Source organism: Salvelinus fontinalis, chromosome 31 (genome assembly GCF_029448725.1).
Source record: "Salvelinus fontinalis isolate EN_2023a chromosome 31, ASM2944872v1, whole genome shotgun sequence".
NCBI classification, from domain to species: Eukaryota; Metazoa; Chordata; class Actinopteri; order Salmoniformes; family Salmonidae; genus Salvelinus; species Salvelinus fontinalis.
The window spans coordinates 18,281,871-18,300,506 of NC_074695.1; the positions used below are offsets into that span (position 1 = coordinate 18,281,871).

General features: G+C 42.6%; 1 protein-coding gene across 4 annotated transcripts in view; it reads left to right on the top strand.

The window, feature by feature from the left end:
- The window catches only part of LOC129829707 (keratin-associated protein 16-1-like), a 70,960-nt gene extending 53,790 nt beyond the window's left edge, over nucleotides 1-17,170 (top strand). For 2 of the 4 annotated variants that reach the window (XR_008755439.1, XR_008755438.1), the window contains 2 exons: nucleotides 14,566-15,067; nucleotides 15,570-17,170. Coding sequence is in view for 2 of the 4 variants with exons in the window: in XM_055891569.1 (XP_055747544.1) it covers nucleotides 13,582-14,565 (984 nt within the window). In the remaining 2 variants the exon portion in view is untranslated. Of the gene's footprint in view, nucleotides 1-13,228; nucleotides 15,068-15,569 lie in introns of those variants that run through there. The other 2 variants (XM_055891569.1, XM_055891568.1) reach the window with 2 other exon arrangements.
- The last annotated feature ends 1,466 nt before the right edge of the window (nucleotides 17,171-18,636 follow it).

An 18,636-nucleotide genomic window follows, 5' to 3' on the forward strand; every position in this document is an offset into this window, starting at 1 on the left:
TTGGCCCCCGACTGCAAGGCACTAGAGGAAGGCCCTAAAAATTGTCAAAGACTCCAGCCACCCTAGTCATAGTCTGTTCTCTCTGCTATTGCTTGGCAAGCGGTACCGGAGCGCCAAGTCTAGGTCCAAGAGACTTCTAAACAGCTTCTACCCCCAAGCCATAAGACTCCTGAGCATCTAGTCAAATGGCTACCCAGACTATTTGCATTGACCCCCCTCCCTCTTTACACCACTGCTACTCTCTGTTGTCATCTATGCATAGTCACTATAATAACTCTACCTACATGTACATATTACCTCAACTAACCAGTGCCCCCACACATTGACTCTGTACCAGTACCCCCCTGTATATAGTCTGGCTTTTGTTATTTTACTGCTGCTCTTTATTTACCTGTTACTTTTATCTCTTATTCTTATCTGTATTTTTTTGAAACTGCACTGTTGGTTAAGGGCTTGTAAGTAAGCATTTCACTGTAAGGTTGTATTCTGTACCTGTTGTATTCGGCGCATGTGACTAATAACATTTTATTTGATTTTGATTTGATCTGATACATTTCCAAGGTGTTGTATCATTCTCAGCAGCCATCAGTTCTTGTCATCTCTCCAAGTCTATGCACTAGGGCTAGGCCCATCGAATCAGTTGGGAGGGGTGGTGGACTACCAGTTGCATTCACTGAGTGTTCTGTAGGCTATCCAGAACTCAATGGTTCCAATTGCATTGTAGCAGAGACATGAATCATGAAAATACTCCATACATTTTTTTAGTCAGTGTTGATGTCCAGTATATTGCCCCACCACCTGGAAATGTTAGGGAATAACGGGACTGTTATTATGCTCAAATAGTTTATTAGGTACACCACCCCGTTCACGAAAAAGGTCACTCTTACAGACAGTGAGCCACGTGGTCATGGCTTACTATAAAAAGCGTGGTATGATCGTCGGTGCCAGGCGCGCCAGTTCCAGTATCTCAGAAACAGGGTTTTAAAAAGTATATATATGGGGGGGGGGGGGGGGGGGGGTCTTGGATGGTTGAGAGGAAGCTCTCGGGGGAACTGTGGTGGGGATCTTGGATGGTTGAGAGGAAGCTCTCGGGGGAACTGTGGTGGGGATCTTGGATGGTTGGTCGGCTGGCGGTTGAGAGCTTGGGCCGGTGGCCGATAGGTTCCTGGTTTGGGCCCCTGTTTTGATTTGGGTGGGAGATCTGTCGACGGGAGACGGTTAGATTAGTCAATATAATGTAAATGTTGAGTGGCTTCACTGCATGTAGTTTGTATGTTTTAATATTCTATATATACATAAATATTATTATTATTTTTTTTTTTTAAAGAAGAATTTGGCTATCAGGATTTGACATAAACAGCATGAGTACATCCCCCATCCTGCCTGGGGTCAGCGGTACAGACTGGTTGCGGTGGTTTAATGGTGTGGGGAATGTTTTCCTGACCCATGCTAGGTCCCTTGATACCAACTGAGGAACGTTTCAATGCCCCGAAGAAAGGCTGTTCTGGAGGCGAAGGGGTCCTACCCGGTACTAGATGGGTGTACCTGATAAATTGGCCAGTGAGTGTAAATTTAACAGTATAACAGTACTACAAGAAACAGAGCCCTGCCTAACATAAGGGGTCCCTAATGTAAACTGGATCTTGTTCCTCCATTGGAAAAGCCTACAAGACTGTCCCACTTTAGCTACTCCATGCTGTTCTACTTTAGCTACTCCATGCTGTACTACTTTAGCTACTCCATGCTGCCCTACTTTAGCTACTCCATGCTGTCCTACTTTAGCTACTCCATGCTGCCCTACTTTAGCTACTCCATGCTGTCCTACTTTAGCTACTCCATGCTGTCCCACTTTAGCTACTCCATGCTGTCCTACTTTAGCTACTCCATGCTGTCCTACTTTAGCTACTCCATGCTGTCCTACTTTAGCTATCTATGGTTGGTAAAAAAATCTTATCAAATCAAATGTTGGTCACTACACAGATTTGCAGATATTATCGCAGGTGCAGCGAAAAGCTTATGTTTCTGGCTCCTACAGTGCAGTAATCAGGCATGTCACAAGAAAGAGCCATCGTACCTAAACTTAACCTTTTGAGTTGTTTCTATTTTAACCCTGTAACCATGCAGAATTACTGGGTCAAAAATGAATGAGTCAAATCCCGAAGTGAAACTTTGAATAACAATACATACATAATCCAAAAAGTAAAAAACTGTAAATTAAGAAATATCAGAATGAGCAATATCAGAACAAGCAATGTCAGAGTCCGGAATGTAAATATTTATATATACAGTATATACAGTATATATATACTATCTATATATATATATGTATAAATAGTGGGTTTAGACAGTATGGACAGTATAGGAATAGAAAAGGTTTGTACAGCAGTAGTTATATAGGATGAGCCATGACCATAGTCCATACATATAAAGTGGGTAAAACACTGTAAACATTTTTAAAGTGACCAGTGTTCAATATCTCTACATACATTCGACAGCAGTCTCTAAGGTGCAGGGCAGAGTACCTGGCAGTGGCCAGCTAGTGATGGCTGTTCAGCAGTCTGATGACCTGGAAATGAAAGCTGTTTTTCAGTCTCTCTGTCCCAGCTTTGATGCACCTGTACTATCTCCGTCTGCTAGATGGTAGCAGGGAGAACAGACTGTGGCTCAAGTGGCTGAGGTCCTTCATGATCTTCTTGGCTTTCCTATGACAACAGGTGCTGTAGATGTCCTGGAGGGCAGGCAGTGTGCCCCCGGTGATGCATTGGGTTGACCACACCACACTCTGAAGAGCCATGCAGTTGCCGTACCAGGCGGTGACAGAATGTTCTCGATGGTGCATCTGTAGAAGCGTGTGAGGGTCTTAAAATGACTGAATTACAAAATGTAAACATAATATTGGCAGCTTTTTATTTTATTTTGATGCACTTGTACATAGTATGCACATTTACATCACAATTTGTCACATTGCATTATTTATGACAGTTGTATAACCTTAACAACAAAACAGAAAAAAAATCTGTCACTGATCTTACCGTGTCCTTTGCGGGTGAGATTCCCATTTGACTCTTGCTCCACCTCCCTCTATTATGTCACACCAATGAAGTGATGTGATGTTGATCATGTGGTGTCTCTGCAAGGGCTTAGTAACAATAGTTTTGATTTTCACTTCTCAGACCAAGAAATAAACGTGTCAGGATTAAGCGGTTCCAGTTTATATAATGTCCCACTTTTTGCATTTCTGGCTTCTGTAATCTCTTTTATCCCAACACATGATACATTTCTGAAATCTTCAAGATAATAATATAACAACAAAGTGTGAATTGAATTGTAATTGTGGTACAATTGGAATGTAATAATGGTGTCCCAGTTTATCTAACCTGCTGTCCCAGTTGACCAAATGCGGAAGAAAAATTTGGTTTTGGCTCAGCGTACACACATGGGTGTGTCATGCCTCATGTGAATATGATACCAACATTTGTCATTTTTGTGTGATTAACAACTTGAGGATTTCAGAAATAAATCATTTGTTGGGCTAATACTGTATGTTGGATAGAGGATGAAGGAGGTTTCAGAAGATTGAAATGCAGAAAGTGTCCCACAGTTTCAGAATTCACCCTGTATCGTGTTTTATCATGTGTTCCAGAATTTGGACATAACAATTTTTAAGTTATATACAATAGAAACGTATTAAAAGAGCAGAGAATCATTCCCAAAATAAGTGTGCGTAAAATAGAACTTCCGTCCGTGCTACATTTTGGGACGAAAATGTAGCACTCCCAGCACTCCTCTGAATGGACTGGATGTTCAATTTATGGTATAGGCCCAAGAGAGAGATATACAAATGAAAGGTAATGTCTATTGGACACAAACCAACATGCTAATTTCCCCAAATTTCATGTTGGCCAAGAAAGACAAAATAGCCAGTTTTAATCTGTTGCTTTAATGGGTTATTTAAGAGTTGCAGCCAATGTAGCTATGGTGCAGGGGTGGAATGGGACCAGAAATTGGCCCTGGCATTTGTAACACACCAGGCCATTTTGTTCCTGGAGGTACCCACACTGGCCGATTTTTTTCCTTGGGGCCCGATTATTAGTTAGATAATGAGAAAAAAAAACAAGCTTGACAAGCACACTAAGCTAAAAATGGACCAGCCTATGGTTGAATGGCGGGAACCCTGTTACAGAGATTTTCCACCCAAAACCACTCCCCTTTCCTGGGATATATAACAGCAAGAAAGTGGTAAATGACGTGAAATGGAACTGTTAAATGATATGCAGTGTCTAAATCTGGATTCTCTATAGTCTCTCTGGTCACTGCATGGTGATTCATCAAAGCTCAGGGTGGTGACTGACAGCCCATCTCAGTATGTAGACCTATCATCTCATCATGGTAACCTTTGTTATTGTTACAGGTAGACCTACATTTGCTGCAGCAGCCTATTCTACATAGCCTTACTCCACCTCAAGAATTGCATTTGGCGAAAGGCTCGGCACACGCATACTCAGGCTGACTGGCTATCATTCAGGCAAATGAGAAATAATTGCACTCACGCTATCCGGAAGGCCAAAGTTAGTTACTCTAAGGAGAAGTTCTCTCTCTGTGGGCCTAACCCCAAGAAGTTTTGGAAAACAGTTAAAGACCTGGAGAATAAACCCTACTCCTCACAGTTGCCCATGTCCCTTAATGTTGATGATGTGGTTGTTACTGACAAGAAGCATATGGCTGAGCTCTTTAGTCACCACTTCATTAGGTCAGGATTGCTATTTCACTCAGCCATGCCTCCTTGCCCGTCCAACATTTCCTCATCTCCCACCCCTTCTAATGCGACTATCCCCGATGCTTCTCCCTCTTTTTCCCTTGCCCTGCTACAAAGTTTCTCCCTGCAGGCAGTCACTGAGTCTGAGGTGCTAAAGGAGCTCCTTAAACTTGACATCAAAAAAACCTCTGTGTCAGATGGTTTATACCCTTTCTTCTTTAAGGTTGCTGCCCCTATCATCTTATGAAGCCTATCTCCAACCTTTTTAACCTGTCTCTCCTTTCTGGGGAGGTTCTCATTGCTTGGAAGGCAGCCACAGTTCGTCCTTTATTTAAAGGGGGAGATCAAGCTGATCCTAACTGTTATAGGCCTATTTCTATTTTGCCCTGTTTATCAAAAGTGTTGGAAAAACTTGTCAATAATCAACTGACTGGCTTTCTTGATGTCAATTGTATTCTCTCGGGTATGCAATCTGGTTTCCACTCAGGTTATGGATGTGTCACTGCAACCTTAAAGGTCCTCAATGATGTCACCATTGTCCTTGATTCTAAGCAATATTGTGCTGCTATTTTTATTGACTTGGCCAAAGCTTTTGATACGGTAGGCCATTCCATTTTTGTGGGCCAGCTAAGGAGTATTGGTGTCTCTGAGGGGTCTTTGGCCTGGTTTGCTAACTACCTCTCTCAAAGAATGCAGTGTATAAAGTCCAAAAATCTGCTGTCGCAGCCACTGCCTGTCACCAAGGGAGTACCCCAAGGCTCAATCCTAGGCCCACGCTCTTCTCAATTTACATCAACAACATAGCTCAGGCAGTAGGAAGCTCTCTCATCCATTTATATGCAGATGATACAGTCCTATACTCAGCTGGCCCCTCCCCGGATTTTGTGTTAAATGCTCTACAGCAAAGCTTTCTTAGTGTCCAACAAGCTTTCTCTACCCTTAACCTTGTTCTGAACACCTCCAAACAAAGGTCATGTGGTTTGGTAAGAAGAATGCCCCTCTTCCCACAGGTGTTATTACTACCTCTGAGGGTTTAGAGCTTGAGGTAGTCACCTCATATAAGTACTTGGGAGTATGGCTAGACGGTGCGCTGTCCTTCTCTCAGCACATATCAAAGCTGCAGGCTAAAGTTAAATCTATACTTGGTTTCCTCTATCGTAATCGCTCCTCTTTCACCCCAGCTGCCAAACTAACCCTGATTCAGATGACCATCCTACTCATGCTAGATTACGGATACATAATTTATAGATCGACAGGCAAGGGTGCTCTCGAGCGGCTAGATGTTCTTTACCATTCAGGCATCAGATTTTCCACAAATGCTCCTTATAGGACACATCACTGCACTCTATAATCCTTTGTAAACTGGTCATCTCTGTATACCCGTCGCAAGACCCAAGACCCTCATGCTTATTTATAAAACCCTCTTAAGCCTCACTCCCTCCTATCTGAGATACCTACTGCAGCCCTCATTCTCCACATACAACACCCGTTCTGCCAATCACATTCTGTTAAAGTCCCCAAAAGTCCCCACATTCTGTTAAAGTCCCTGGGTCGCTCCTCTTTTCATTTTTTCTGCAGCTAGGACTGGAACGAGCTGCAACAAACACTCAAACTGTACAGCTTCATCTCAATCTCTTCATTCAAGACTCAATCATGGACACTCTTACTGACAGTTGTGGCTGCTTTGTATGATGTATTGTTGTCTCTACCGTCTGTACCTTTGTGCTGTTGACTTTGCCCAATAATGTTTGTACCATGTTTTTGTCCTGCTACCATTTTGTGTTGCTACAATGTTGTTGTCCTGTTGTGTTGCTACCATGCTGTGTTGTCATGTGTTGCTGCCTTGTTATGTTGTTGTCTTAGGTCTCTCTTTATGTAGTGTTGTGTCTCATTGTGATGTGTGTTTTGTCCTATATTTATATAGTTTTTATTTTTATTTTATCCAAGGCCCCTGTCCCAGCAGGAGGCCTTTTGCCTTTTGGTAGGCCATCATTGTAAATAAGAATTTGTTCTTAACTGACTTGCCTAGTTAAATAAAGGTTAAATAAAAAATATATTAAAAAAATACTACAATAATATAAAGACCAAATACACATCTGTTTTACCCATCTCTATCTGGCTTTTGGGGGTCATCTTATTTTTTTACTGTAAGGATGTTTTTACATTTTTATTGCAGCTGCAGAGTTTTAAAACACTCCTATATCGTTGCTTTAAATCTTTGCACGAGCGAGCACTCTCTTGCAGTTTTTCTCTTTCTCCATCAATTCCATTCAAATTGCATCCCAAAATTACAATCCTGTTCAAGATTGATATATAGGCCTATATATAGATGTCCTAGCCTACCTCTTTCAGGTAAGACATTCAATGCAGTATTAGCCTTATATTTAGCTAATGAATGCTGGGCTAAGCATAATAAGTTTCTAACTTATAGCCTCTGTCTCTTGCGCTATACACACACAGCTGTGCTCCGCTGGCCTCCCTGTAAAAAAGGCTCCTTAGCTCTTGGAGTCCCATTCAGGAAAAGCTAGACTAGAAGAGCTTGCTTGACTTTTTTTTCCTTTTCATTTCTTATACCAATAGACTATTCGAGGATACAGAAGGCAATAGACCTCACGGGTAGTTTGAAACCAGAGTGAACACACAATGGCGGTAGGCTATAACAGTTATTGAGTCAGACCCATAACATTCAATCCTCATGAATAGAAGTGAAAGCCTTCTGCATCTCAATCTAGTCCAATATTATTCAAGGATATCATTAGAATGATGAAGATGAGGACAACAAAACATATTTCATTTAACTGTTGAAAGCGAGGAGGGAATGAAGCAACACTAGAGAGAGAAAGTAGGCTAATAACATTAAGGGAAATATTATGAAAAATTGTAGGCCTCATGTGATGCACTGGAATCACATGAACTCTCCCTGCTATATCATGGTTTGAACGATGTGACTAATTCCAGTCCATATAATACAGTATAATACAATAGAATACAGTACAGTAATACAGTTCACACTCAAAAAGATTAGCCTACTGAAGCTTGTTTCATTTATTTACCCAAGAGAGCATAGCTAGGCCTATATCTATGGGCTTTTATGTTTTTATGTCATGTGTAATGTGCAGTAGCCTATATACACTACATGATCAAAAGTATGTGGACACCTGCTCATCGAACATCTCATTCCAAAATCATGGTCATTAATATGGAGTTGGTCCCCCCCTTTGCTGCTATAACAGCCTCCACTCTTCTGGGAAGGCATTCCACTAGATGTTGAAACATTGCTGCTGGGACTTGCTTCCATTCAGCCACAACTGTATTAGTGAGGTTGGGTATTGATGTTGGGCGATTAGTCCTGGCTCGCAGTCTGCGTTACAATTCATCCCAAAGGTGTTCGATGGGGTTGAGGTCAGGGCCCAGTCAAGTTTTTCCACACTGATCTCGACAAACCATTTCTGTATGGACTTCGCTTTGTGCACAGGGAGCATTGTCATGCTGAAACAGGAAAGGGCCTTCCCCAAACGGTTGCCACAAAGTTGGAAGCACAGAATTGTCAAGAATGTCATTGTGTTCTATAGCATTAAGATTTCCCTTCACTGGAACTAAGGGGCCTAGCCCGAACCATGAAAAACAGCCCCAAACCATTATTCATCCTCCACCAAACTTTACAGTTGGCACTATGCATTCATCAGTCCAGAGAACCAATGGCGGCGAATTTTACACCACTCCAGCCGACGCTTGCCATTGCGCATGGTGATCTTAGGCTTATGTGTGGCTGCTCAGCCATGGAAACCCATTTCATGAAACTCCCGACGAACATTTATTGTGCTGTTGCTTCCAGAGGCAGTTTGGAACTCGGTATTGAGTGTTGCAACCGAGGACAGACTATTTTTACGCGCTAATTCTCTTCAGCACTCGGCAGTCCCTTTCTGAGCCGTTGTTGCTCCTAGACGTTTTCACTTCACAATAAAAGCACTTACAGTTGACTGGGGCAGCTCTAGCAGGGCAGAATTTGACAAACTGACTTGTTGGAAAGGTAGCATCCTATGACAGTGACCTGTTGAAAGTCACTGAGCTCTTCAGTAAGGCCATTCTACTGCCAATGTTTGTCTATGAAGATTGCATGGTTGTGTGCTCGATTGTATACACCTGTCAGCAGCGGGTGTGGCTGAAATAGCCAAATCCACTCATTTGGAGGGGTGTCCACATACTTTTGTATATCTTTTTATTGAACCTTTATTTAATAGGCAAGTCAGTTAAGAACAAATTCTTATTTACAATGACAGCCTACACCGTCCAAACCCGGACGACGCTGGGCCAATTGTGCGCCGCCATATGGGACTCCCAATCACAGCCGGGTTTCGAACCAGGGTGTCTGTAGTGACGCCTCTAGTACTGAGATGCAGTGCCCTAGACCGCTGTGCCATGATATATATGATATAATGTGTCATATAGCCTATGTATTGGATAACGACACAATCATTTGGGCTTTTTTTTTCATTTGCCCAAAATGCCAGATGGCCAGTCCGCCCCTGCTATGGTGTATTGCAGAAGGAAGTCGCTTATGTGCATATAGTTCAAGACAAGAACGCATGTTGGGAGGAAGTAAATTGACAGTGTCTTTTCCTTTTCCTCACTTATGAAGTGTTCTTATGAAGTGCTGAGTGCAGCAGCTAAGTCTCTGGTCCTTTCATTTCACTCTGCATTGTTTACAGCAATATGGGGCACCGGGCCATAAATCTCCCGCCCGAGCCGCCGAGACAGGACTATTTGTATGCACCGTTTTAACCGACAACATCCTCTGCCCATTAACGTCCTTCCCCACGCTCTCGGTCTCCTCTTATCTGCCCGAATCGAGCTTTATCCGCCGAAAACAAATTCGCAGATTCATGGCATGGTAGCTTTTTCTTGAAAAGAGCACTGTAGAAAACAGTGCGTTTTTGGAACAAAGGGGTTAGGAATGTTATTTTTGCTGCAAGTCTAACATGGTATACATGGAAAAAAATAAAATATCTTTGAGTGGAAATGCTAGTGTTGTGCGTTTGGTATATATTTTCTGAAAAATCGCCCATGTTTATACAAGTCTCCATATTCTGCCTGTTTTCATATAGGCTATGGGAGAAATATTTTATACAAGTATTTTTTATCGATGTTTTCCTGTTTTTGTCAGCCACCAAACCAAGAGAATGCAGAAGGCAATATGTTATACACCAACTCAAGAGCAGGGTAAGAGAGTGCAGAAGGTAAGGGGGGTTGTAAAAGGGGTTGACACCGGCGCCCGCTTTTGTGGAGAGAGAAAAAAATGATTTATTGCCACGCGAGCGGTTCAACCAGAGTTCACTGAGAATTGTGATGTAGGCGCGCGGAGGAGATAAATTATTGTCTTGCTGAGCTAGTATATCACAGATTCTATATCCAATGGGCTACAGGCGAGTGAGTGTGCTCAACGGTTTGAGGCAAAGAAAACAAACGGAATGTAATTACTTTAGGCCTGATTTCTCCTCTCCAGATAAAAGGACTGCCTGATGCTACATGTATACAAGAGGATGATGATGATGATAATGATTTAATAATAATAGCGTTATGCTGATAATTATCATACTAATCATAATACCAATAGTGTAAATCTAAATTGATCATTTGTGAAGGAAATTAAAAAGTGCATTAAATGCACATGAACCTCAAATAAACCTATCGAGTTCGGTTATTAGTATAATTTACCCATGTTTTAATTTATCCCGGGTTATGGATTGAATCTTCTCGCATTCAATGCACACTCCAACCAAGTCATATTTCATGTAAACTGCACCAATGTCCGACCTGTTATGTGCATAATGAAGGCCTCTATCTGACAAGTTATGTGACAGCAATTCACTGAACTCTAAATAACAAAAGTTCTTAAAACAAGATTGATTTTGGAAGAACAATTGGAAAGGGTAAGAACACAACGGGCGTCTTCTTATGTTATAAGGCTATTTTAATGTAATATGTTAAAGAACTGCATATATATATGACTTTGTATGTTTACACCGTCTTATTATAGACGTTAGTGAGATGGACTTATTTGTCCCAATCTCATATGATCTGAAAGAAATGTAGGCTAAATTCTCTCTCGTCGAGAATGCATTCTTAGGCTCTGAACATGACGGGAACACTCTTCTACGACCCATAAATCAATTTAGCCGGAATTCAAGTGGAGTAATTTGTTTATCCTGGTTATCACTTCGTGCTCTCAATAAACAATTGGTGTTGCCGGTGTTAACAAGTGTTGTGCCGAAAATCTCCCCACTGCCAGATTTCTCCCTCCCCCTTCGCGTTCTTCATTGCTGCGACTTGCTTGCTAGTTGAAATTTCTGCTCTTCACTCCGTTGTCAGTTTAGCCTACATTTCACTGATCTTAGTAGCAGAAGCCATTTTTGTCTGCAGTTTTCGGTTTGTCTATTTGTTTCACGTGTATGTGGCGGTTATAGCTCGTATAGCGCCTGCGCCCGCCCGCACCCACATCCGCGCCCGCCCATGTCGTCCGTACCTAAATCCGCTACTGATTTGTATTAGTCTATGAATAAATGTCTTTGCCAATATTCGTTATCTCTCCCATGTCTTATTCGACTAGTAAGGATAATAATTCAGCCATAGTTGTTCTGAAATGTTTATTGCTTGCCAACATTTTACTCCCTCATGTATGGTTAATATAACACACATACATTAATTATTATTTTCGGTTGCATATCCTGACGTAAAGTTTGTTCTATAGAAAGTATTTGACTTTTACGTGTGCCACAGAAATTATTTGACTCTAGCCACAAAATTAAGGAAATTAGAGAGAGGGGGGGGGGGGGGGGTTCTGGCAGGGGGGAGTGTTCTGGCAGGAGGGAGATTTTCGGCACAACACCGGAAATTCCATCTCTGCCCCTCATGCTATTCGTGTTGTTCTATTGCATTCTAAATTATGTCATGTATTTCCTTTCATCATTTGTTCTTACAATAATGATAAACATGAGATGATCATGTTGATATTAAGATAACTTATTGGAGTGAGTGTGTGAAGTGTGAATGCAGGTTTAGGGAGTGAGGCTGCTCTTGTGGCGGGGCTAGGAGGAGGGTGACCGGAAGAGGGATTAAATCAGAGTGGTGCTGGAGAGGGTGAGTCGTCCCTGTGCTGCTGAGACATCTACTGGAGGATTCTCCTCAACAGCGTTGGCGTATTATATTAGATACATAGGGGTACTGTAGGCTATACTTGTGGTAAAAGGCCTATAGAATTCAATCAGCTTTTCGAAATAAATGCAGTAGCCTAATGACGTCAGTGGCCCACTGTATACGAGGGTCTATGGCACTGCCATGTACACATATATTTGGTGTATATTAAGCTAATAATATTTTACATTATTACATTATTATAATATATTTTGTAATAGCCTACAAGTTTAAAAAATGTACCCTAACAAATTTCGTTAGTAGCCTACACTGTATTGCCTCAGTGTTAGCTTTGGGTTCATATGGCGACAGGATGTCATTATTCGACTACCTCTTTGTCTGTTCGTCCATATACCACACAGGTTTAATCAATCGAAAACTTCTCTGTATTATGAATGTTGCTGGACAGAGCGAACACATCCATGTTGCAATTGATTAGTGAAAGCAGATAAACAGACATTTGAGGTAAAACTACTATTATTTACGATATTCTTTTCGTTATCTTTGTGTGGCAATGATTTTCAAAACCCTTTGTTTTACCACTTCCATTTAATATATCAAGTCGTTTGCTTATAGGTAAGTAATTACGCTAATAACTCGGGTAGTTTATTCATTCAGTGCATTTTCATACAACCAGCATACGTTGTATGCATAATCACGTGCAAATAGAATAAATAAATATACAAAAAGTGAGTTTTAAGCCCATGCACTGTAGTCTATATCTGGAAGATGTAAGAACACAATTCACAATGGTTGATCATCATTTTTAATACAGTAATAGTTATGTTTCAACAAACAGCACACTCATATTAAAATTACACATTCAGTCAAAAATATATTTTTTAATATTTTGTGATAGCATTGATATGATCAAGGTAGCCTTACATATCATTCCTTCAAATAGGCTACTCAATCAATAGTTTCCAATAAGGAGCATTGCTATAACGTACCAGGAAAGTTCAAGAAACGAAGTAACTTTAATTGCGCTGGGTTTTCCTTCGAATATCTTCCCACTTGTGGTAGGCCTACTCTGTAAATAACAAATAAATAGATATTTAGGTCCAAATGATCCGTTCAGTGTGTGCCTCTCTGTCTGTCTCTTTCTCTGTCCTGCCTCTGTCTCTGTCTCTGTCTGTCTATTTCTCTGCCCTGTCTGTCTCTTTCTCTGTCCTGTCCTGTCTCTGTCTCTGTCCCGTCTCTGTCCTGTCTCTTTCTCTGTCCTGTCCTGTCTCTGTCTCTGTCCAGTCTCTGTCTCGTCTCTGTCTCTGTCCTGTCTCTGTCTCTGTCCTGTCTCTGTCCTGTTTCTGTCCTGTCTCTTTCTCTGTCCTGTCTCTTTTTCTGTCCTGTCTCTGTCCTGTCTCTGTCTCTGTCTCTGTCTTGTTCTGTCTCTATCCTGTCTCTTTCTCTGTCCTGTCTCTTTCTCTGTCCTGTTCTGTCTATGTCCTGTCTCTGTCCTGTCTCTGTCCTGTCTCATTCTCTGTCCTGTCTCTGTCCTGTACTGTCTCTGTCTCTGTCCTGTCTCTGTCCTGTCTCTTTCTCTGTCCTGTCTCTTTCTCTGTCCTGTCTCTGTCTCTGTCCTGTCTCTGTCTCTTTATCTGTCCTGTCTCTGTCTCTGTCCTGTCTCTTTCTCTGTCATGTCTCTTTCTCTGTCCTGTCTATGTCCTGTCCTGTCCTGTCTCTGTCTCTGTCCTGTCTCTTTCTCTGTCCTGTCTCTGTCCTGTCTCTTTCTCTGTCCTGTCTCTGTCCTGTCTCTGTCTTGTCTCTGTCTCTGTCTTTGTCTCTGTCCTGTCTTTAGCTCATCTCTGTCCTGTCTCTGTCTCTGTCCTGTCCTGTCTCTGTCCTATCCCTGTCCTGTCTATGTCTCTGTCCTTTCTCTGTCTCTGTCTTGTTCTGTCTCTGTCTTGTCTTTGTCCTGTCTCTGTCTCTGTCTCTGTCCTGTCTCTGTCCTGTCTCTGTCTCTGTCCTGTCTCTGTCTCTGTCCTGTCTCTGTCCTGTCTTTGTCTCTGTCCTGTCTCTGTCCTGTCTCTGTCTCTGTCTCGTCTCTGTCCTGTCTCTGTCTCTGTCTGTCTCTGTCCTGTCTCTGTCTCTGCCTCTGTCCTGTCTCTGTCCTGTCTCTGTCTCTGTCCTGTCTCTGCCCTCTCTGTCTCTGTCCTTCTCTGTCCATCTCTGTCTCTGTCCTGTCTCTGTCCTGTCTCGTCTCTGTCCTGTCTCTGTCTGTCTCTGTCCTGTCTCTGTCTCTGTCTCTGTCTCTGTCTCTGTCTCTGCCTCTGTCCTGTCTCTGTCCTGTCTCTGTCCTGTCTCTGTCCTGTCTCTGCCTCTGTCCTGTCTCTGCCCTCTCTGTCTCTTTCCTCTCTGTCTCTGTCCTCTCTGTCTCTGTCCTGTCTCTGTCTCTGTCCTGTCTCTGTCTCTGTCTCTGTCCTGTCTCTGTATCTGTCCTGTCTCTGCCCTGTCCCTGTCTCTGTCTCTGTCTCTGTCTCTGTCCTGTCTCTGTCTCTGTCCTGTCTCTGCCCTGTCTCTGTCTCTGTCCTGTCTCTGTCTCTCTAAAACGTCATACTGATCATGTACTGCTATTGTTCTCTTACTATTCATATTTTCTGATTGGTTGTTTTCATCCGTAGGTTAAGAAGAAATAAACGCGTATTGCTATGCTGCCTGAAGAATCGGAGTGGGTCCCTCGGTCGCCATTAAGTTCCTTTCAGACTATTGGAGGATAGCTGCACGTGACTTCACAGTTTATCCATCTGGTTATATTCAATACAGTCTTACATCTTATTCAAAGTAATTTAAGTTCGGTGTAAAGCTATATATTTATCATGCAAAAGTGCATTCCTTCCCAACTTTCAGGTCATATCCATAGTTTTATTTATCAGAGTAAATTTGAAGTGCACCCTGCTATATCTATGGACCACCACCAATCCCCCATATGTCATCTACAGGGCTACTACAACAATGCAACCGAACTTGCTGGATATGGCACTGGACACAGAAGAGGCCACGCACCACAATTCAGAGAGATCCCACTCTTTCATCCTACTGTCACCTCTTCTGCTTGTGTCAGCTGCACTCTGTACCTGTCTGACCCATTCTGAGGCCCCCCTGGCCCGGTGGATACCCGCCATGGTAAGGCAAAGCTCTCTTCAGAGGAAAGAGGTGCATTCCACCCACCCCTTTGCCTCTCACCAAGACATCTCTTCCCCTGGATGACAGAAACTTGTCAAAAATGCAATTTCAAAATGTGGAGGGGGGTTAGGCCCCTGGTTTGATCAACTCCTTATCATTTATGTTAGTTCACAACTGTATTACATTCAATACTTTCCTCCTAAGTAGGTCAGATATCCAGGGGTAAATTGGGATTATAAATCCTGCACACAATACTGACAGGACTGTTGTAGCACATGTGACACTGAAGGTGATTGTTTCCAGTGGTGGTCTCACTCTTTAAGTGATGCGTTGAGTTGACACTGCCATGTGTAGATTTTATTAATGCACGTGTCAGATGTTTCCCCTCCTAGTCTTTGTCTTTAGAAGGGGGGAAGATGTAACACAAGATGTAATTATGCCTTGTCATGTCTCAGACACTTGCAGTACAGCATTACTTTTAAATGTTCCTTTTGTCATTCAGTGTGCTGTCATAACGAGGCTGGTGGTCTCCTAAGTAGAGGAAGACATGGAAAAAGACGCAGAGATGGAGGGAGAGACGGAGGGAGGCGAGAGCGTTCACCAGCACCCAGCTAGTGTTGCTAGAGAAGGAGTTCTACTTCAGGCCCTACCTGTGTCCACCCCGCAGGCTGGAGATGGCTGCAGGCCTGAGGCTCACCGATCGGCAGATCAAGATCTGATTCCAGAACCGACGCATGAAACACAAGAAGGACCATAAGGAGGACGGTGTCATAGAGACTGAGACGCCAAACCATCCTTCTCTACCACCACACACGTTGTCCTCCCTCAGCCCAAGGTTCTCTATTGATGTTGGGTACTCAGTTCTTGTCTGGTGAGAGCGCCTAAATCTCCAACCCTCCTCTTCATAGATTATGATCGGACCCCTGCTCTGGTTGGTTTTAACATTAGAAATGACAGTGAATGGTTTTGTGTTTCCTCCATGGACCTTCCCCATCTCACCACCATACCTGCACCTGTCTCTTACTGTTGTAGACAGCAGTTGTTTGTCCACAGGTCTCTCAGAACCTTCCTCAGGGCACAATGATGCACACCTATCCTCTTATGACATCAGCGCACGCTTCAAACGTCACGGCTGCCCCCTAGAACCTCCTACTCACCTGTGAGAGTAGGCCACAACGCTAACACCTAGATTGTGAGTCGAAGGGCTCAATTCAATCAAAGCAGCATTGTAGACGTTACCTTTCATTCAACGTTTTGATAGCGGCTTCCTGAACAAGGCATAATTATTACCTGTAGGGTATCCTGAGTATCCCTGGGACTAGGTTTCTATTCCAAAGCAACCACTACTGCCCCATCTGTTGCTATTCTATTATTATACCTTGTGGCAGATGTAACGCATGATGTACTGTACATAGCATACCAGTAATCTTTTGGCATAATTGACCTGATTTAGCTTATAGCAATAAACTCCTCAAATACCTTCCGCTGGTATTACTGTACTGTTTCGCATGTATATGTTTTGAACACATTCATTTAGTATTTTCATGTGTCAGATAATTGACTTGTGGTTGTCATCTATGTAAATCGTAGAGAAAATAATTTTACTTTGCTATAGTTGTTAGACGTTATGTTCTGATCGTGTAAGTAACATAATTTACTAGCTATCAATTTAGTATTTTCAAGACCTCTTCCTGTGTCAAATACATGTGGCTGTTGTATCTGTAGATCAGAGGGAGAGGAATTTGACTTTGGCTGTAGGTGTCATGTGTTAGGTCTTGTTTCATGTGTTCTTACCATGTTCATAGCTGTTTATATGTGTAAGTTGTTTATATGTGTAAGTTGTTTATATGTGTAAGTTGTTTATATGTGTAAGTTGTTTATTTGTGTAAGTTGTTTATTTGTGTATGTTGTTTATATGTGTAAGTTGTTTATATGTGTAAGTTGTTTAAGCTAAGTGTGAAAACGCTTGCTTCTAGCAAGCATATGTTCATACTGAATGAAGTTCTATTTTTGCTATGTATGTATTTGCATAAACTAAAATACGTTTTTGATACTGTTCTTGATTATTTTAGATGTTTAATAAATGCATTTGTGTAAAATCAATATCAGTGGAATCCTTATCTTCATTCATTTCTTATCAGAATGACTTCATTCTCTAACAGCATTCGATTGAGTTGAAAGAGCGTATGCTACTTCTGGAAAACAGGGTTTGTAATGAAATGAACCCATTCTGTAGAATAGATTCAATAACAACTCTGTGATATTATGTTTTCATGTTACACAATCTCTGGAAACAGCTTCTCTCTGGCGCCTGCTTCCTAGCTACCGTACATTAATCATGGAGACAAGGTAGCGTTACCAGCCATCCAATCACAGGCTCTCAACTCAACCCTCTCCTTTTCAATTGGCTATTCGAAGCAGTGCAAGCTGGGACTAACAGGCTTAGAGTATTGGTTGCTTGGCTGAGCACCCTATAGGCTACAGCACCCTATAGGCTACAGCACCCTATGGGCTACAGCACCCTATAGGTTACAGCACCCTATAGGCTACAGCACCCTATAGGCTACAGCACCCTATGGGCTACAGCACCCTATGGGCTACAGCACCCTATGGGCTACAGCACCATATATTCTACAGCACCCTATGGGCTACAGCACCATATATGCTACAGCACCCTATGGGCTACAGCACCATATATGCTACAGCACCCTATGGGCTACAGCACCATATATGCTACAACACCCTATGGGCTACAGCACCATATATGCTACAGCACCCTATGGGCTACAGCACCATATATGCTACAACACCCTATGGGCTACAGCACCATATATGCTACAACACCCTATGGGCTACAGCACCATATATGCTACAGCACCCTATGGGCTACAGCACCATATATGCTACAGCACCCTATGGGCTACAGCACCATATATGCTACAACACCCTATGGGCTACAGCACCATATATGCTACAGCACCCTATGGGCTACAGCACCATATATGCTACAACACCCTATGGGCTACAGCACCATATATGCTACAACACCCTATGGGCTACAGCACCATATATGCTACAGCACCCTATGGGCTACAGCACCATATATGCTACAGCACCCTATGGGCTACAGCACCATATATGCTACAACACCCTATGGGCTACAGCACCATATATGCTACAACACCCTATGGGCTACAGCACCCTATGGGCTACAGCACCATATATGCTACAACACCCTATGGGCTACAGCACCATATATGCTACAACACCCTATATGCTACAACACCCTATGGGCTACAGCACCCTATGGGCTACAGCACCATATATGCTACAACACCCTATGGGCTACAGCACCATATATGCTACAACACCCTATGGGCTACAGCACCCTATGGGCTACAGCACCATATATGCTACAACACCCTATGGGCTACAGCACCATATATGCTACAACACCCTATATGCTACAACACCCTATGGGCTACAGCACCCTATGGGCTACAGCACCATATATGCTACAGCACCCTATGGGCTACAGCACCATATATGCTACAACACCCTACGGGCTA